The sequence below is a fragment of the Pristiophorus japonicus genome, chromosome Y (genome assembly GCF_044704955.1).
Source record: "Pristiophorus japonicus isolate sPriJap1 chromosome Y, sPriJap1.hap1, whole genome shotgun sequence".
Lineage (NCBI taxonomy): Eukaryota > Metazoa > Chordata > Chondrichthyes > Pristiophoridae > Pristiophorus > Pristiophorus japonicus.
The window spans coordinates 23,348,241-23,369,192 of NC_092011.1; the positions used below are offsets into that span (position 1 = coordinate 23,348,241).

Genomic DNA, 20,952 nt, shown 5'->3' on the forward strand with positions numbered 1-20,952 from the left:
ATGGGAAGCTTGGCATTCTTACTAGCGCAGGACGTGTTCTACCATTGCCTGGCAGTCATCGGTGTGGCCGGTATGTGAGTAGCAGATAGTCACCAAATAAGCGAACTCTTCTTTAATGACTGGCAACCTGTGAATGTGGCTGCGTGGGTGTATGTGTGTGAGTGTGTGTGAGACTGCATTTGTTTGAGCATGCTCGTGTGTGAATGCGTGTAAGCATATGTGTGACTGTGTTTCTGAGTGTGTGCTCGTGTGCAGTTTAGTGTGTGTACATGATTGTGTTTCTGCGTTCAAGCTACTGTGTGAGTGTGTGTGTGCTTTAATATCTAAGTGTAGAAGGATGTGGCTGTGTGTGTACTTGTGCCTGTGTGTGTCGGTCTGTGTCTTGTGTGTGTGTGTGGGGATAAAATACATAGGAAAAACGGCACAGAAACAGGCCTTTCGGCCCAACCAGTCCATGCCGACGTTTATGCTCCTCTCGAGCCTCCTCTTGTCTTCCCTCATCTAAATCTATCAGCATAACCCTCTTTTCCCTTCTCCTCTTATGCTTGTCTTGCATCCTCTTAAATGCATCGATACTATTCGCCTCAACCACTCCCTGTGGTAGCGAGTTCCACCACTCTTTGGGTAAAGAATTTTCTTCTGAATTCCCCATTGGATTTCTTGGTAACTGTCTTATATTGATGGCCTCCAGTTATGCTCTTCCCCACAAGTGGAAACATTCTCTCTGTACCAACCTATCAAAACCGTTCATAGCTTTAAAGACCTCTATCAGGTCACCTCTCAGCCTTTTTTTCAAGAGAAAAGAGACCCAGCCTGTTCATCCTTTCTTAATATGTATACCCCTGCAGTTCTTTATCATCCTTGTAAATGTTCTCCGCACCCTCTGCAGTGACTCAATGTACTTCTTATAATATGACGACCAGAACTGTACGCGGTACTCCAAGTGTGGTCTAACCAAAGTTCGATACAGGTTTAGCATAACTTCCCTACTTTTCCATTCTAAACCTCGAGAAATCAGGCTTGGTTTGCTTTTTTTAATGACCTTGCTAACCTGTATCACTACTTTAGCGATTTGTGTATTTGTATCCGAGATCTCCTTGTTCCTCTACCCCACCTAGACTTGTACCTTCCAAGTAATAAGGGACCTCCCTATTCTTCCTCCCACATTTATGTGTGTTGAACTTAATTTGCCAATTATATGCATATTCTGCAAGTTTATTAACGTCCTCCTGCAATTTGTTACAGTTCTCCCAAGTATTGACTGTCCCCTCTATTTGGTGTCATCCGCAAATTTAGAAATTGCATTTTTGATTCCAAGGTCTAAATCGTGAATAGAAATTGTGAACAACAGTGGTCCCAGCACTGATCGATGTGGAACACCTATACGCAACTTCTGCCATTGCGAATAACTACCCTTTACATTTACTCTCTGCTTTCCGTCTTGAAGCCAGCTAGCTATCTATACTGCTACTTGTCCCCAGACTCCGCATTCTCTGACCTTGTTCATTGGTCTATTTATGGGGTACCTAATCGAAGGCCTTTTGAAAATGTAGATAAATGACATCGACTGCATCTCTATGGTCTACTCTCTGTTAACTCTTCAAAAAATTCAACGAGGTGGTCAACCAAGATTTTCCCTTTTGAAATCCAGGCTGAATATTCGTTATTATATTTTTGGTTTCTAGATGTTCTTCCATGTTCTCCTTTAGTAGGAATTCCATTATTTTTCCTACCACCGATGTTAAACTGACTGGTCTATGAGTGCATATATGCCATTGTTTGTGTATTTGACTGTGATTGTGTGTGCGTGCAACTGCGTGAGTGTGTTCCTGTTTCAGTGTCTGTGTGTGTGTGTGTTTGCAACTGTGTTTGTGAATGCATTCTATTTTGGGTGCTTGTTTGTGTGTGTTGGACAGAGGGAGCTCAGTAAGAGATGGGGAGCTTTTTGTGTGATGGAGAGAGTTCGATAATGAAACGCCAATGAGTGAAAGAAAGCGTTGGACAAATGGAGCTCTGACTGGTGAGGAACGTTAGTAAATGGGAGACCAATGAGTGACCAGAGAGCTGGTAAGTGGAAAATGATTGAGTGAAGGGAGAGATGGACAACGGGAACTCGTTCATAGGGGCTGATTGAGTGATGGAACGATAGCTGGAACTGGAGTTCTGATTGATGAGGAGAGTTAGAAAATGGGAGCTTATTGGATGACTCAGAGAATTGGACAATTGGGAGCCCATTGATAGATGCAGAGAGCTGGCCAACCAGAGCTCACCGAGTGAGGTGGTGAGAAAGACAAAGGGATCTCATGGAATGAGGGAAAGAGTTGGGCAATTGCAACATTGATTGGTGGGATTTGGAAAATTGTGGCTCATTCAGAGACCGTTAGAGACTGGAGACTGGAAACATTGATTTATGGTGGGAATTGGATACTGGGGGTGCCATTCAGTGACTGGGAGAGCTTGTACGTGGAAGCTTAGTGATGCTGATGGGAGCCGGGCAGTGGCAGTTGATTGAGTGCCATAGATAGTTGGACAATGGCAGCTCACTGAGTAATCGAGTGAGTTGGTCAATGAAGAATATAAGAAATAGGAGCAGGAGTAGACAATACAGCCCCTCGAGCCTCCTCCACCACTCAATAAGATCATGGTTGAATGCCTTTCCCACCCTATTCCCATATCCCTTGATCCTTTAAAATCATAGAATCATAGAAATTAAAGCACGGAAGGAGGCCATTTTGGCCCATCGTGTCCGCTCCGGCCAACAAGAGGTTATCCAGCCTAATCCCACTTTCCAGCTCTAGGTCCATAACCCTGCAGGTTATAACACTTCAAGTGCACATCCAAGTACTTTTTAAAAGTGGTGAGGGTTTCTCCCTTTCCCACCCTTTCAGGCAGCGAGTTCCAGGCCCTCTGTGTGAAGAAATTTCCCACAATCCCCTCTAAATCTTCTACCAATTACATTAAATTTATGACCCCTGGTTGTTGACTCCTCTGCTTAGGGAAATAGGCCATTTCTATCCACTATATCTAGGCCCCTCATAATTTTATACACCTCAATGAGGTCTCCCCTCATCCTCCTAACAAACCCAGCCTATCCAATCTGTCCCCATAGCTAAGATTCTCCACTCCCAGCAACATCCTCGTAAATCTCCTCTGTACGGTCTCCAGCGCAATCATGTCCTTCCTGTAATGCGGTGGCCAGAACTGCATGCAGTACTCCAGCTGTAGCCTAACCAGTGTTTTGTACATTTCAAGCATATCCCCCCGGCTCTTATATTCTATGCCTCAGCTAATAAAGGCATGCATTCCATATGTCTTCTTAACCACCTTATCTACCTGGCCTGCTACCGTCAGGGATCTGTATCCCTGATGTGGAATGTATATGGTTAGAGCTGCAGAACACCAAAGGACAAAAAACGTTCGTGGGAATTGTTTACAGACCTCCAAACAGTCATAGTGATGTTGGGGAGGGCATCAAACAGGAAATTAGGGGTGCATGCAATAAAGGTGCAGCAGTTATCATGGGTGACTTTAATATGCATATAGATTGGGCTAACCAAACTGGAAGCAATACAGTGGAGGAGGATTTCCTGGAGTGCATAAGGGATGGTTTTCTAGACCAATATGTCGAGGAACCAACTAGGGGCGAGGCCATCTTAGACTGGATGATGTGTAACGAGAGAAGATTAATTAGCAATCTAGTTGTGCGAGGCCCCTTAGGGAAGAGTGACCATAATATGGTGGAATTCTACATTAGGATGGAGAATGAAACAGGTAATTCAGAGACCATGGTCCAGAACTTAAAGAAGGGTAACTATGAAGGTATGAGGTGTCAACTGGCGAATGATACTTAACGGGTTGACAGTGGATGGGCAATGGCAGACATTTAGAGACCGCATGGATGAACTACAACAATTGTACATCCCTGTCTGGCGTAAAAATAAAAAAGGGAAGGTGGCTCAACCGTGGCTATCAAGGGAAATCAGGGATGGTATTAAAGCCAAGGAAGTGGCATACAAATTGGCCAGAAATAGCAGCGAACCCGGGGACTGGGAGAAATTTAGAACTCAGCAGAGGAGGACATAAGGTTTGATTAGGGTAGAGAAAATAGAGCACAAGAGGAAGCTTGCAGGGAACATTAAGACGGACTGCAAAAGCTTCCATAGATATGTAAAGAGAAAAAGGCTAATAAAGACAAACATAGGTCCCCTGCAGTCAGAATCAGAGGAAGTCATAACGGGGAACAAAGAAATGGCAGACCAATTGAACAAGTACTTTGGTTCAGTATTCACTAAGGAGGACTAAAACAAACTTCCAGATATAAAAAGAGTCAGAGTGTCTAGTAAGAAGGAGGAACTGAAGGAAATCCTTATTAGTCAGGAAATTGTGTTGGTGAAATTGTTGGGATTGAAGGCCAATAAATCCCCAGGGCCTGATTGTCTGCATCCCAGAGTACTTAAGGAGGTGGCCTTGGAAATAGCAGATGCATTGACAGTCATTTTCCAACTTTCTGGATCAGTTCCCATGGTGTGGAGGCTAGCCAATGTAACCCCACTTTTTAAAAAAGGAGGGAAGAGAGAAAACAGGGAATTATAGACCGGTCAGCCTGACATCGGTAGTGGGTAAAATGATGGAATCAATTATTAAGGATGTCATAGCAGCACATTTGTAAAGAGGTGACATGATAAGTCCAAGTCAGCATGGATTTGTGAAAAGGAAATCATGCTTGACAAATCTTCTCGAATTTTTTCAGAATGTTTCCAGTAGAGTGGACAAGGAAGAACCAGTTGATGTAGTGTATTTGGACTTTCAGAAGGCTTTCGACAAGGTCCCACACAAGATGTTAATGTGCAAAGTTAAAGCACATGGTATTGGGGGTAGTGTGCTGACGTGGATTGAGAACTGGTTGGCAGACAGGAAGCAAAGAGTCGGAGTAAATGGATACTTTTCAGAATGGCAGGCAGTGACTAGTGGGGTACCGCAAGGTTCTGTGCTGGGCCCAAGTTGTTTACATTGTACATTAATGATTTAGAGGGGATTAAATGTACTATCTCCAAATTTGCGGATGACACTAAGTTGGGTGGCAGTGTGAGCTGCGAGGAGGATGCTATGAGGCTGCAGAGTGACTTGGAGAGTGGGCAAATGATGGCAGATGAAGTATAATGTGGATAAATGTGAGGTTATCCACTTTGGTGGGAAAAACAGAGAGACAGACTATTATCTGAATGGTGACAGATGAGGAAAAGGGGAGGTGTAACGAGACCTGGGTGTCATGGTACATCACTCATTGAAGGTTGGCATGCAGGTACAGCAGGCGGTTAAGAAAGCAAATGGCATGTTGGCCTTCATAGTGAGGGGATTTGAGTGCAGGGGCAGGGAGGTGTAACTACTGTTATACAGGGCCTTGGTGCTCCCGGGATGGCGGGACTGACATATCAAGAAAGACTGGATCAACTGGGCTTGTATTCACTGGAATTCAGAAGAATGAGAAGAGATCTCATAGAAACTTTTAAAATTCTGACGGGTTTAGGGAGGTTAGATGCAAGAAAAATGTTCTCAATGTTGGGGAAGTCCAGAACCAGGGGTCACAGTCTAAGGATAAGGGGTTAGCTATTTAGGGCTGAAATGAGGAGAAACTTCTTCACCCAGAGAGCGATGAACGTGTGGAATTCTCTACCACAGAAAGTTGTTGAGTCCAATTAACTTAATATATTCAAAAAGGAGTTGGATGTCGTCCTTACTACTAGGGGGATCAAGGTGTATGACGAGAAAGCAGGAATGGGGTACTGAAGTTGCATGTTCAGCCATGAACTTATAGAATGGTCCATCAGGCTCGAAGGGCCGAATGGCCTACTACTGCACCTATTTTCTATGTTTCTAAGATTAGGGCTCATGGGGTTGGGGGTAATATGAGTAGCATGGACTGAGGCTTGGTTAATGGACAGATAATAGAGAGTAGGAATCAACAGGCCATTATCAGGGTGGCAGGGTACAACTAGTGGAGTGCGACAAGGATCAGTGCTGGGGCCTCAGCTATTTACAAACTATGTTAATGACTTAGATGAGGGAACTGAGCATAATATATCCAAGTTTGCTGCTGATACAAAGCTAGGTGAGAAATATGCTGTGAGGAGGATGCAATGAGGCTACAAGGGGATAGGAATGAATAAGTGAGTGAGCAAGAAGATGGCAGGTGAAGTATAATGTGGGGAAATGTGAAATTATAGGTAGAATGGAAAAGCAGAATTGTGAAATGTCGGTATTCAAAAGGATTCGGATGTCCTTGAACACAAATTGCAGAAAGTTAACATGGAGGGACAGCAAGCAATTAGGAAGGCAAACCTTTATTGCAAAGGGCTTGGAGTATAAGAATAAGAATGTCTTGCTGCAATTATATAAGGATTTGGTGAGACCACACCTGGAATACAATGTACAGTTTTGGTCTCCTTACCTAAGGAAGGATATGCTTGGGGGTGTAACGATGGTTCACTGGATTGATTCCTGGGATGAGAGATTCAGTCCTATATTCTATGGAGCTTAGAATATTGAGAGGTGATCAAATTGAAATTTATATAATTCTTAGAGGACTTGACAGGGTCATTGATGAGAGGCCATTTCGTTTGACTGGAGAATTTAGAGGTCATAGCCTCAGGATAATTGGTTGGCCATATAGGACTGAGATGAGGAGAAACTTCTTCACTCAAAAGTGTTGTGACTCTTTGGAATTATGTACCACAGAGTGCTGTGTATGCTCAGTGATTGGGTATAATCAAGGCTGATAACAATAGATTTAAGGGATTAAGAAGTTTGCAGGTGAGGCTAAAATCAGCCGTGTAGTTGATAATGAAGAAGAAAGCTGTGGACTGCAGGAGGATATTAATGTACTGGTCAGGGAAGGGTCAAGAGGTTGATTCCTGAGATGAAGGGGTTGTCTTATGAAGAAAGGTTGAGCAGGTTGGGCATATACTCTTTGGAGTTTAGAAGAATGAGAGGTGATCTTATTGAAAGATATAAGATTCTGAGGGGGCTTGACAGGGTCGATGCAGAGAGGATGTTTTCCCTCCCTGATGTCGAGAGTTGGAAAAGGGAGGTTAATGGAGTGACTGGTTGTGATTGGATAATGGGAGACCATTGGGTAAGGTAGAGAGTTGGGCAATGGGAGGCCACTGAGTTAGGGAGTGAGTTGGAAAATGCAAGTCCATTGAGTGACTGGTAGAGAGTTGTACAATAGGAGCTCATTAAATGATGGAGACAATTGAACAATGAGAGCACATTCAGTGAGGGCTGAGTTGAACAATGGGATCTCATTGAGTCATGAAGTGAGTTGAAGATGAGTGCTGATTGAGTGATGGACCGAGTTGGACCAATTGTATTTCACTGAGTGATGGACAATGGCTGCTCTTTACGTGTATGGTGAGCATTGGATAATGAGAGCTATCAGGGAAATAGAATCCATACAGTTTATACGGCTATCTAATAAACATTTATTATACTGATAGCCAATCATTCTCTCATTACTACTTTCCAACCTCTGTCTCTAACCTAACTTAGAACTGTGCTCTCCTGCCAAGTTTACTCACTCCCTCTTTGCATCTTCACTGTTTTGAAACCAAGTTTCATCACACCGTCTCCTACTCATTATCTTTACATGGCAGTCTCTGGTCAATGCACAGCTGATTCTTACACACACATGTTTACATTTCTCTACATTATGCGAACATCAACAGCCTTTCACATAAGTTGCAGTGCCCGAGTTGTTGTGACCATAAAAGTTATGATCTAAACATACTATTAAGGCAGTACTATAAACATCCCATGGCCATAATCAATCTTGAATGCTGGCTGTTGCTGGGGAGAACTCTCAACAGTTGCTAGGTTAGGGTATCTCTCCCTCATGTAACATGCACTATACTAAATGTCATCTCTCTTTCCCTCTCTGGCAGCTAACTTCATGACCATCGTGATTCTCTCTCGTGGTAGCTGTGGCCTCGCCAGATGCACGGGCCGTTACCTGGTCTCCATGGCAGCGGTGGACTTGCTGGTCATCATCTTCTGTGTGATGTTGAACTACCTGGGATCTCTCTACTTCCCCTTCTCGATCCTCACCCATTACCACGTATGCAGCCTGAACAGCATCACGAATGCCGCGGTGGTGGACTGCTCAGTCTGGCTCACCGTGGCCTTCACCCTTGATCGATTTGTCGCCATTTGTTACCAGAAGTGGAAAACGAGATACTGTACAGTGAGGACAGCGACCGGGGTGATAACGACTGTGTGCACGGTGAGCTACCTGCGTAATATCCCGCGCTACTTCACCTACGAACCCGTTGATGTGCACGGCCCGTTTCCAGTCTGCAGGCTTCGCAAACTTTGTACAAACACCCCCTGGGCAGTATACCTTTGTGCCTGTACCGTCTTAACCCCTCTCATTCCCTACGTGTGCATCTTGCTGCTCAATGCTCTCACTGTCAGGCACGTTCTCGTGGCCAGTCGGGTCCGCAGGGCATTCCGGGGTCAAGGTGGCGATGGGAAGCAAGTTGACCCCGAGATGGAGAACCGGAGAAGGTCCATCATCCTGCTCTTCGCCATATCGGGCAGCTTCATCGTGCTGTGGATGACCAGAGTGGTGGTCTTTGTGATCCAGGAGATGTTGCTGGACATAGGCCCTATGGTCATGCAGGTCGGCGACATGCTGATGTACCTGAACTCCTGCACCAACACCTGCATTTACGCTCTCACCCAGGCTAAGTTCAGGGAGGAGATGAGGCGAGCCATCACACAGCCCATTCATCTGTTTCTGAAGCTCACCAAAGACTTAAAACCGAAGGAGAACTTGTCAACTCATCGGTTTCACCCAGAAGCTGCCCGCAGAGGTGGGGGTGGAGTCTAGGCAGCGGTAACCGGCTGGGATTCTGCTCATTTCGTACAACGAACTAAAAGTTAATTTAAAAACAGAGTTGTGGGAAAGTGAGTCGGTGCGTGAAAGGGGCAGGTTGAGTTAACAGAGATAGGGGAGGACAGAAGATGAAGCTGGGCTGTCCATGCCTAATTATCACTGGAGCAGTTCTGCGCCCCCTTTAGATTTTCGAATTCCTCTCACTGTTTGAGATTTATCTCATCCAACACTTCCACCTTTCCACATCAACAAGGCACACAGCAGGAGTGTGATGGAATACTCTCCACTTGCCTGGATGAGTGCAGTTCCAACAACACTCAAGAAGCCCCACGCCATCCAGGACAAAGCAGTCCATGTGACTATCCGCCACTTGACCATCCAGTCCCTCCACACTGGTGCACCATGGCACAGTGTGTACCATCTAAGGGATGAGCAGATAATCTGTTTTAGTCATGTTGATTAAGGGATAAATATTGACCAGGACACCGGGCATAACTCCCCTGCTCTTCTTCGTAATAGTGCCACGGGATCTTTTATGTCCACCTGAGAGAGCAGACAGGGCCTCGGTTTAACGTCTCACCCAAAAGACGGCACCTCCGATAGTGCAGCACCCCCTCAGTACTGCACTGGGAGTATCAGCCTAGATTTGTGTGCTCAAGTTCCTGGAATGGGACTTGAACCCACAACCTTCTGACTCAGGGGTGAGGGTGCTGCCCACTGATCTATGACTGATCTACCCCATAGGTTTTGATTTCAACAAAGGGAGGAGGGAGCGTGGGTAACAGATAAACTGATTCACAACATAAGGACATCCCAAAGCAGTTCGCAGCTGATGAATTACGTCTGAAATGTAGTCACTGTTGTAAAGCAGGAAATGCGGCAGCCAATTTGTGCACAGCAAGCTCCCACAAACACCAATGAGACAAATGACCAGTTTGGATAGGTGTTGGTTGTGAGAGGAATGTTAGCTGGGACTCCAGGAGCACTACCTGCTCTTTCAATAGTTGCATAGCATCTTCTGGTCTGGATTCTCCTCCTCATTCCTCTGTGAAATCGGGTGGGGTTGTGGCAGAGAAAGGGGTCAAAGACGGGCAGTAAGGCCGATCGCCCATTAATTGCCCGACATCCATTTCCCTCCCCCTGCGTCACTCACCGTGTGAGCTCATGAACATGAATCAAGGAAGGACGGTAGGTGAGAGGATCCACCAGGTGGAGTAAAATGCAGAATGATACCTGGACACCAAGGGTTAAATTACGAGGAGCGATTTCGCAAACTAGGATTGTATTCCCTGTCATTTAGATGATTAAGGAGTGATCTGATTGAAGATTTCAAGATATTAAGGGGAATTGATACGGGAGAGAGAGAGAAATGATTTCCACTGGCTGGGGAGCCAAGGACTAGGAGGCACAGTCTAAAAATAAGAGCCAGACCGAACAGGATGAAGTTAGGAAACATTTCTACACACAAAGAGTGGCAGAAGTTTGGAACTCTCTTCTGCAAATACCAATTGATGCTCGATCAATTCTTAATTTTAAATCAGAGATTGACAGATTTGTGTTAACCAACGGTATTAAGGGATCGGGGCCAAGAAGAAGTTCGGTCACAGATCAGACATGATCTCATTGAATGCTGGAAAAGGCTCTAGGGGCTGAATGGCCTCCTCCTGTTCCTATCTTCCTATGTAAGTGCACAAGGGAAGGAGCATTCAGACGTGAAGCGTGGAACTGTGTGACCATTGGGTTACGATATACACCATCCCTGCATCGTACCATAGGGTCTGTTATAACACCTCCTCCCTAAGGTCACCCGGTGAAGCCATTAAACTGTTTTTAGTCACTGCGCCCTTGCAAGTTGAGTGCTACCATTTTTAATCATGTCTTCCCTGAATCAATTGCACTGAATTGAAATATAAAATGCTTTTTATTCCCATAAATAAACCTCTTTAAAGCCAAGCCGAGCCTGGGTGTAGTTGTGTGACACGCAGTGATGGTGGGACACAATCCGTGTGGAGATGGTGGGGGCAGGGGGGAGCCTCAATTTCGATGGCCGGAGATCCACAGGAAATGGGCGGATGCCTCATTAATATCTGCACATCAGGGGTCAGCATCGTAGTTAAGACCCTGATCCCATTTCAATCTCGGCCCATCTTGGCGCTGCCAGTTCCCGATCCCGCCATAATATATTCCTGCACTCACAGTTGTTAAAGAGGCGGGGTCCTTATCACTAATTTGCTTCCCCAAATCAATAGGAACAGAGGAATGGAAGGGGATCATTCAGCCCCTCGAGCCTGTTCCGCTACTCACTTCGATTTTGTCTGATTCATATTGGAACTCCATCGATCCGCCTTGGTTCCATAACCCTTAATACCCATACGCAACAAAAACCTATCGATCTCAGCTTTGAAATTGACCCCCCCAGCCTCAATAGCTTTTTGTGGGAGAGAGTTCCAGATTTCCATCCCCTTTGTGTGAAGAAATGCTTCCTGACATCACCCCTGAATAGCATGTCCCTAATTTTAAGGTTCTTCCCCCTTGTTCTGGACTATCCCCACCAGAGGAAACAGTTTCTCTCCATCTACCCTATCAACTCCTTTTAATCATCTTAACCACCTCAACTGCATCACTCCTTAATCTTCTATACACAAGCTTAATAAAGGGATAATTAAGAGTCATAAGTGTTTATACTATGAATATCAGGTATCAGGTGTTACGCAGCTACTTAAACATACTTAAAAATAAAACTTCCTATCAAACTTAGAATCATAGAAATTTATGGGACAGAAAGGCCATTCGACCTATTGTGTCCGTCCCGTCCGACAAAGAGCTATCCAGCCTTAACCGACTTTCCAGCTGTTGGTCCGTAGCCCTGTAGGTTACGGCACTTCAAGTGCATATCCAAGTACTTTTTAAATATGATGAGGGTTTCTGCCTCTACCACCCTTTCAGGCAGCGAGTTTCAGACCCCCACCGTCCTCTGCGTGAAAAAAATTCTCAAATCCCCTCTAACGCTTCGACTAATGACTTTAAATCTTGATGATGGTTTGGTTGGGGATTGAAATGTGTGAGAGATCTGAGGTCACTATCTTAGGCTTTTGCAATACCAAAGGTTCATCACAAACTGTCAGTTTTATACATTTCTTTCACTCACTCCATGTGACTATCCACACAATTCTGCATTGTGCCATTATACATTAAAATACAATTTAATTGACATGTCCATTATCAATAACTTTAGTGTTAACAAGTTATTTTTCCATAGACCGGTGCAGTTCTCTTACTTTGTTATTTTTCTAATAGGTTCACTCTTGTTTCATATAATTGCCATTCCACCAAGTTTCTTTTTAATTAATTCTCGGGATGTGGGCATCGCTGGGAAGTCCGGTATTTATTGCACATCCCTAATTGCCCTTCACAATGTGACGGCATCTTGAACCCCTGCAGTCCGTGTGGGGTCAAGGTCTATTTTCGGGGCGGTTTGGTACAACTGAATGCTGGGCCCTTGCGGAGGGCGGTTAAAAGAAACCCACATTGCTGTGGGTCTGGAGTCACCTATAGGCCAGATTTCCCTCCCTAAGGGGCAGTGGTAAACCAGATGGGTTTTTAACAACAATCCAGTCGTTTCATTCACCATTGCTGATGCAGGTTGAACCTCCCTTATCCAGAACCATTCCTGGCCACCGGGTGGCGCATGCGCAGAACTCCGACATAACAAATTTAAGTCCTTCCTCGCTGCTGACTCCTGCAATTGCTGGCTTGACCCCGCGATCCACTGCCCACCCCTCCGTCATGATCACTCTGCCGCACTCCCAGCCCCAAGCCAGCCAGCCCCGATATACCCTTGCTCAGCACCTGTACCATCCAATTTAACATGACCACCCCTCATCCGGAAAATTCCCTTATCCGGAACAGGCCAGGTCCCGAGGATGCTGGATAAAGGGAGGTGCAACCTGTACTAGCTTTTTATTTCAGATTTATTTAAGTAAGTGGGTTTAAATTTTAGTGGTGGGATTTGAACTCATGTCTCTGGATTACTAGTTCAGTAACATATTCACTGTGCTACCGTATCCACAGTGAAACTTGTAATTGTAATTATGTCTACCTTTGATTCTGTACCATTTTGTACGAATCAATCTCCTGCTTCTATAGAAGCCTCAATTAAAATGGATGAGATTTACCCAGACGGTTTTCTGGAGAACCACCTGTTATCCCTGCACTTGTTATCAACGGATTAAGATTCTCTGACATATATGAATCAGCGTGCATGTTTTTGATCAAGTTTACTGAACTGACTAAATTAACATTACTTAAAGATTGGCCTGGCTGAACAGCCCAGTGGCACTTTACAATGACTTAAACTTCCATGCTTTAACAGTCAAAGGCTGAAGTTTAACATTACTCCAATGCAAAGCGATATCGATACAGTAAAAGTCAGGACAGTCTGATTAACCATTTCCTTACACAGTTATAATGCAAACTGCCTGTGTAAACGTATCATGCTGCAATGATGCCCACTGACCAGTGGAGGCGCTGCAGGACCACCAGCAACAGGAGAATTCAATTGCAAAGTGACAGGTTCACATTATAGAAGCAGTCAGGGGAATTTATAATGGAAATGTATTCAAAACAATAAGGACAGATTGTATGACTTTAAGATGAGGGCCGAAATTATACCTATGTGTCCGAGACTCTAACTCTAACTCTTCACCTGAAGGTTATACTCGGTCTCAATACCCCTTGAGCAATACCAAAAGAGGTTGACTATTCATATATTAAAAATATTATATCTGAGTGCATTTCTTGTCTGAAACATCTTACTTCTTGTTGTCACATTGTTGCCACACTGTTTGCATCAGCTTTGTCCATTATGTCCACACTTATAATGGGAACTACCGATTGAAAACATGCCTTAATAACATAAGAAATAGGAGCAGGAGTAGGCCATATGGGCCCTCGAGCTGATCTTCTGCACTAACCCAAATTTCCCGCCCAATCCCCATATCCCGTGTTGCCCCTAGTTCCCAAAAATATATCAATCTGAGCCTTGAATATACTCAATGACTCAGCATCCATGGCCCTCTGGGGTGGAGAATTCTAAAGATTCACTACCCTCTGAGTGAAGAAATTCCTCCTCATCTTAGTTTTAAATGGCCGACCCATTATCCTGAGTCTGTACCCCCTGGTTCGAGACTCTCCAGCCAGGGGGAATCAACCTCTCAACATCTACCCTGTCAATCCTCCTCTGAATCTTATATGTTTCAATGAGATCACCACTCATTCTTCTAAACTCCAGAGAGTATAGGCCCACTCTACTCAATGTGTCCTCATAAGACAACTGTCTCGTCCCAGGGATACATCTAGTGAACCTTTGTTGCACCCCCTCTATGGCAAGTATATCCTTCCTTCTGTAAGGAGACTAAAACTGTGCACAGTACTCCAGGTATGGTCTCACCAAAGCCCTGTATAATTGCTGCAAGACTTCCTTACGCTTGTACTCCAAGACCCTCGCAATAAAGGATAGCCAACTATTTGCTTTGCTAACTGCTTGCTGTACCTGCAAGTTAACTTTCCGTGAGTCGTATTCAAGGACACCCAAAACCCTCTGAATATCACCATTTCACAGCTTCTCATGTTAGAGAAAATATTTTATTTTTCCATTCTTGCTACCAAAGTGAATAACCTCACATTTCCTCACATTACACTCATCTGCCACCTTTCAGCCAAATCGCTCAATCGATCTATATCTCTTTGCGGCTTCTTTGCATCCTCCTCACATCTAACGTTCACCGAGATTTGTCTGGTCAGTATACTTGGATATATTACACTCAGTCCCCTCATCTAAGTCATTGATATAGATTGTATTCAGCTTAGGCCCAAGCACTGATCCAGCCAGGAGAAACAGCCTCTCAGCATCTACCCTGTCAAGTCCTCCAAGAATTTTATACGTTTCAATGAGATCATCTCTCATTCTTCTAAACGCCAGAGAGTATAGGCTCATTCTACTCAATCGCTCCTCATTGGACAACCCTCTCATCCCAGGAATCCATCTGGTCAACCATCATTGCGCTGCCTCGCAGGCAAATATATCCTTCCTGAATATCACGTTGCAATGACACCTTCCAGGCAGTGGTGGCACTGTAGTGCACTCTAATATATTCATTCCGTTTTTAAGTGCCATTTGTCAAGGTTACTTCGGGTACAAGGAGAAGCTATTAGTTACTGCAGGAAATTGGTCTCCAAAGTTGATCCCGTGTATGTAGAAAATAACTTTTGACTTTTAATTCTAGTCCGAATCATGGAAATTCTTAAACAGCCCGTCTGAAAAGTCTGTTTTAGCTCAACTACTTGTCTGTAGAGCCACGGTTTGGCAACTCCCAGCTCCTCAACCTGAACTGGATAAGTACCTGAAGGAAAAAAAAATGCAGGGCTGTGGGGAAAGGGCGGGGGTGTGGGACTAGCTGAGGTGCTCTTGCAGAGAGCCGGTATGGTCTCAATGTGCCGAATAGCCTCATTCTGTACTGTAGCCATGCTATGATTCAGTGAATTAAGGTGAGGGAGTTAAGAAGACTTAAGGTTGAGGGGTTAAAGTGAGAATGTTGAGGATTCGAGTTGTTACTTGACATATATTTGAAGGCTAGGAGTGACTTTCTTCTTCTGCTGATCAGCACCTCCAGGCCCGGTGAGACGGATTATTTCTCTGGGTTGAATTAAGTTGCAGGAGCTCCTTCAGCCATCCCTGGGATCCTTCGGTTTCATGCATTCTGATTGTGACAGCTGCTCCCTGGGGCAGTGGCAGGGGGGGTGCCAGGGATGGGCAGAGAGACGGTATCTGTCCCTCAGTGCAGTGTGAGAGCACCAACCCTTACAGTGATGACAGGGTCACAGGGGCACAGCGCATCTCGCAGGAATGGAACAGGAGTGGATCTCATTCAGTCCCTCGAACCTATTACACAGGAACAGGAGAAGGCAGTTCAGCTCCTCATGTCTGTTACATGAAAACATAGAAAGTAGATGCAGGAGTAGGCCATTCAGCCCTTTGAGGCTGCACCACCATCCAATATGATCCTGGCTGATCATGCACTTCAGTACCCCATTTCTGCTTTCTCTCCTTACCCCTTGATCCGTTTAGCCAGAAAGGCCACATCTAACTCACTTTTGAATATATCTAATGAACTGGCCTCAAGAACTTTCTGTGGTACAGAATTCCACAGGTTCACCACTCTCTGAGTAAAGAGGTTCCTCCTCATCTCGGTCCTATATGGCTTACCCCTTATCCTTAGACTGTGACCCCTGGTTCTGGACTTCCCCAACATCAGTAACATTCTTCCTGCATCTAATCTGTCCAATCCCATCAGAATTTTACATGTTTCTATGAGATCCCCTCTCATTCTTCTAAATTCCAGTGAATATAAGCCTAGTCGATCCAGTCTTTCTTCATATGTCAGTCCTGCCATCCCTGGAATCAGTCTGCTGAACGTTCGCTGCACTCCCTCAATAGCAAGAATATCCTTCCTCAGATTAGGAGATCAAAACTGCACACAATACTCAAGGTGTGGTCTCACCAAGGCCCTGTACAACTGCCGTAAGACCTTCCTGCTCCTATTCGCAAATCCCCTCGCTATGAAGGCCAACATGCCATTTGCTTTCTTTACTGCCTGCTGTACGTGCATGCCTACCTTCAATGACTGATGTACCATGACACACAGGTCTCGTTGCACCTCCCCTTTTCCTAATCTGTCACCATTCAGATAATAATCTGCCTTCCTGTTTTTGCCACCAAAGTGGATAACCTCACATTTATCCACATTAAACTGCATCTGCCATGAATTTGCCCATTCACCTAACCTGTCCAATTCCCCCTGCTGTTACAGAGGAACATGACGTGGCTATTCTGTCCCTCAAACCTGTTCCACAGGGACAGGAGGAGGCCATTCAGTCCCTCAAGCCTGTTACAGAGGAACAGGAGGAGGAGGCCATTCAGCCCCTCGGGCCTGTTACACAGGGACAGGAGGAGGCCCATTCAGCCCTGGAGCCTGTTACACAGGAACAGGAGGAAGCCATTCAGCCCCTCGGGCCTGTTGCACAGGGACAGGAGGCGACCCATTCAGCCCCTGGAGCCTGTTACACAGGAACTGGAGGAGGCCCATTCAGCCCCTCGGGTCTGTTACACAGGAATTGGAGGAGGCCCATTCAGCCCCTCGGGCCTGTTGCACAGGAACAGGAGGAGGCCCATTCCACCCCTGGAGCCTGTTACACAGGGACAGGAGGCCCATTCCATCCCTGGATAAACTTGAGTTCATCCAAAACCTTGCTGCCCAAATCCTAACTCAAACCAAGTCCCTTTCACACACCACTCCCTGTGCTCGCTGACAATATTGGCTTTCAGTCTGGCAACGCCTCAGTTTTAAAGTTCTGCTAATGCCCTAGCAGAGGAGCAGAAATCTCGGGGGGTGGAACAGCTGCAGGTGGTTACACAGATAGGGAGAGGCTGCATTCCCTCTTAATAAAAGACTTGCATTTATATAGGGCCATTCACGACCACCAGACATCACAAAGCGCTTTACAAGCAATTAAGTACTTTTTGGAATGTAGTCACTGTTGTAATGTGGGAAACGTGGCAGCCAACTTCCGCACAGCAAGCTCCCACAAACAGCAAAGTGATAATGACCAGATCATCTGTTTTTGTGATGTCGATTGCGGGATAAATATTGGTCCCAGGACAACGGGATAAACTCCCCTCCTCTTCCTCGAAATAGTGCCATGGGATCTTTTATGTCTAGTTGAGAGCAGACTCGGTTTAACATCTCATCCGAAAGACGGCACCTCCGACAGTGCAGAGCTCCCCCAGTACTGCCCCTCCATCAGTGTAGCGCTCCCTCAGTACTGCCCCTCCATCAGTGCAGCGCTCCCTCAGTACTGCCCCTCCGACAGTGCGGGGCTCCCTCAGTACTGCCCCTACGACAGTGCGGGGCTCCCCCAGTACTGCCTCTCCGACAGTGCGGGGCTCCCTCAGTACTGCCCCTCCGACAGTGCGGGGCTCCCTCAGTACTGCCCCTCCGACAGTGCAGCGCTTCCTCAGTACTGCCCGACAGTGCGACGCTCCCTCAGTACTGCCCCTCCATCAGTGCAGCACTCCTTGTGTACTGCCCCTCCGACATTGCGGGGCTCCCTCAGTACTGCCCCTCCGACAGTGCGGGGCTCCCTCAGTACTGCCCCTTCGACAGTGCGGTGCTCCCTCAATACTGCCCCTCCGACAGTGCGGGGCTCCCTTAGTGTTGCGCTTCCTCAGTACTGCCCCTCCGACAATGCGGCGCTCCCTCAGTGCTGCCCCTCAGACAGTGCGGCGCTCCCTCAGTACTGCCCCTCCGACAGTGCGGGGCTCCCTCAGTACTGCCCCTCCGACAGTGCGGGGCTCCCTCAGTACTGCCCCTCCGACAGTGCGGGGCTCCCTCAGTACTGCCCCTCCGACAGTGCGGGGCTCCCTCAGTACTGCCCCTCCGACAGTGCGACGCTCCCTCAGTAGTGACCCTCCCACAGTGCGACGCTCCCTCAGTACTGCCCCGCCGACAGTGTGGCGCTCCCTCAGTACTGACCCTCCCACAGTGCGACGCTCCCTCAGTAGTGACCCTCCCACAGTGCGACACTCCCTCAGTACTGCCCCGCCGACAGTGTGGCGCTCCCTCAGTACTGACCCTCCCACAGTGCGACACTCCCTCAGTACTGACCCTCCGACAGTGTGGCACTCCCTCAGTACTGACCCTCCCACAGTGCGACGCTCCCTCAGTACTGACCCTCCAACAGTGCGACGCTCCCTCAGTACTGCCCCGCCGACAGTGCGACGCTCCCTCAGTACTGCCCCGCCGACAGGTTGGAGCTCCCTCAATACTGGGACTGGATTATGGGCTCAAGACTCTGGAGTGGGGCTCGAGCCCATGACATTCAGACTCAGATGGAGATGAGTATTCAATGAGGGACGGCTGATGGAGGGACATGGCAAAGGTGTGTAGCAATCAACGAGTGCCAGACCTGATGGAGGAAGGAAACGAGGAAGCTCTGAGACACACAGATAGCTCTTCCCTCCCTGGGGCTGAGCCCACATGTCCATCAGAGCCAGACCCCAGCAAGTCCCAGGGCTCCCCACGAGGAACGAGGGCACAGACCCTGGGCGGGCATCCCATTGGTAAGGTGGTAACCGGCTCACATCCACCAAAGCTGATTGGCCAAGAATTCCTCACTCCGCCTCGTAACCACAGGGATTGGCCAACTGTGTGCCTCTGCCTTCTGTTAAACCTCAGGGGATTGGACATGATCTTCACCATGTGGCAGACACAAGAGAAATGCAGGGAACAGCACCAACCCTTGTACATGGCCTGCTTTGACTTCACAAAAGCCTTCGATACTGTCAACCGTGAGGGATTATGGAGTGTCCTCCTCAGATTCGGCTGCCCTCAAATGTTTGTCACCATCCTCCGCCTGCTCCACGATGACAATGGAAGCCATGATCCTGACCAACAGATCCACCACAGGCCCATTCCGCAATCGGACCGGGGTCAAACAAGGCTGCGTCATCGCACCAACGCTCTTCTCGATCTTCCTCGCTGCAATGCTCCATCTCACTCTCGGCAAGCTCCCCGCTGGAGTGGAGGTAAATTACAGGACAAATGGGAATCTGTTCAACCTTCGCCACCTCCAGGCCAGATCCAAGGTCGTCCCATTGCCCGTCGGCGAATTACAGTAGCAGACGACCGTGTACGAGAGCATGGGCCTCACACTAAACATCCGTAAGACAAAGGTCCTCCACCAACCTTCCCCCGCCACACAGCACTGCCCCCCGGTTATCAAAATCCACGATGAAGTCTTGGACAATGTGGACCACTTTCCATACCTGGGGAGCATACGGTCAACAAGGACGAGGTCCAACACCGCCTCCAGTGTGCAAGTGCAGCCTTCGGTCGCCTGAGGAAGAGAGTGCTCGAAGACCAGGACCTCAAACCCAGCACCAAGCTCATGGTCGACAGGGCTGTAGTGATACCCGCCCTCCTTCATGGCTCAGAGACATGGACCATGTACAGTAGACAGAACTCACTTTCAGAGTGGAAGCAAACCTTTATCGACTTCGAGGGAATGCCCATGATGATGAAACCTCAGGGGATTGGCCAACTGCGCCCCTGTCTTTTGTTAAACCTCAGGGGATTGGCCAGCTGCGCCCCTGTCTTTTGTTAAACCTCAGGGGATTGGCCAACTGCGCCCCTGTCTTCTGTTAAACCTCAGGGGATTGGCCAACTGCGCCCCTGTCTTCTGTTAAACCTCAGGGGATTGGCCAATTCTGCCTTCGGTGAAACCACAGGAGATGATGATGGTCAACTGCTCCACCGTCAGCTGTTAAACTTCAGCATTTTGGTCAATTCTGCCCCTGCCTTTTGTTAAGTTTCAGGGGATTGGTCAATTCGGCCCCTGTCTTCTCTTAAACCTCAGGGGATTGGCCAAGTGCTCCACCGCCTTCCGTTAAACCTCAGGTGATTGGCTAAGCGCGCCGGCGGATTTAAGGACAGCTGATTGGAGGAAGGCCGTCGCCTTCGCCTGGCTACGAGCCGCCGATTGGCCGCAGATGACAAGTGACTTCCCCGAGCTTTTCACTTCTGCCCAGCAACAGGCAGCTGATTGGTGCACCTCCCGCGGAGGGGAGTCGCCCGCTGATTGGCCGCAGATGCACGGCCCCGCATGGCAACCGGCGGCTGATTGGCTAAGAATTCTTAAACGGAAAATGATGAACAAGAGGAATATTCGACATCACTTCCGCTGCCAACTGGACGCCGGAACCAGCAACAAAACAGGTAGAAAAATAACCGTCAGTTAACAGTGGCTCCGGACCCTCACCTTTAACCCTCAACCCCGGCCCCCAACCTTCACCCCTCACCCTTAACCCCGGCCCCCGACCCTCACCCTTAACCCCGGCCCCCGACCCTCACCCTTAACCCCGGCCCTCACCCTTAACCCCGGCCCCCGACCCTCACCCTTAACCCCGGCCCCCGACCCTCACCCTCAACCCCGGCCCCCGACCC

General features: G+C 47.4%; 2 protein-coding genes across 2 annotated transcripts in view; both read left to right on the forward strand.

Annotated features, from left to right (window-relative positions):
- On the forward strand, positions 1-20,747 carry LOC139241082 (probable G-protein coupled receptor 139). Its single transcript, XM_070869771.1, has 3 exons — positions 1-70; positions 7,941-8,870; positions 20,407-20,747. Exons 1-3 carry the CDS (start codon positions 1-3, stop codon positions 20,745-20,747), a joined length of 1,341 nt encoding a protein of 446 aa, XP_070725872.1.
- The window catches only part of LOC139241115 (prenylated Rab acceptor protein 1-like), a 20,298-nt gene continuing 19,983 nt past the window's right edge, over positions 20,638-20,952 (forward strand). Inside the window, exon 1 of the mRNA XM_070869808.1 lies at positions 20,638-20,724. The gene's annotated coding sequence lies outside the window, so the exon portion shown is untranslated. The remainder of the gene's footprint in view (positions 20,725-20,952) is intronic.

Excerpts from the sequence above, each read along its gene's own strand:
- LOC139241082 (XM_070869771.1), top strand. The coding sequence starts at position 1 with ATGGGAAGCTTGGCATTCTTACTAGCGCAGGACGTGTTCTACCATTGC. Across the intron at positions 71-7,940 it reads GGCAGTCATCGGTGTGGCCG|CTAACTTCATGACCATCGTG; the intron begins GTATGTGAGTAG and ends CCTCTCTGGCAG. Across the intron at positions 8,871-20,406 it reads CCCAGAAGCTGCCCGCAGAG|GTGATTGGCTAAGCGCGCCG; the intron begins GTGGGGGTGGAG and ends GTTAAACCTCAG.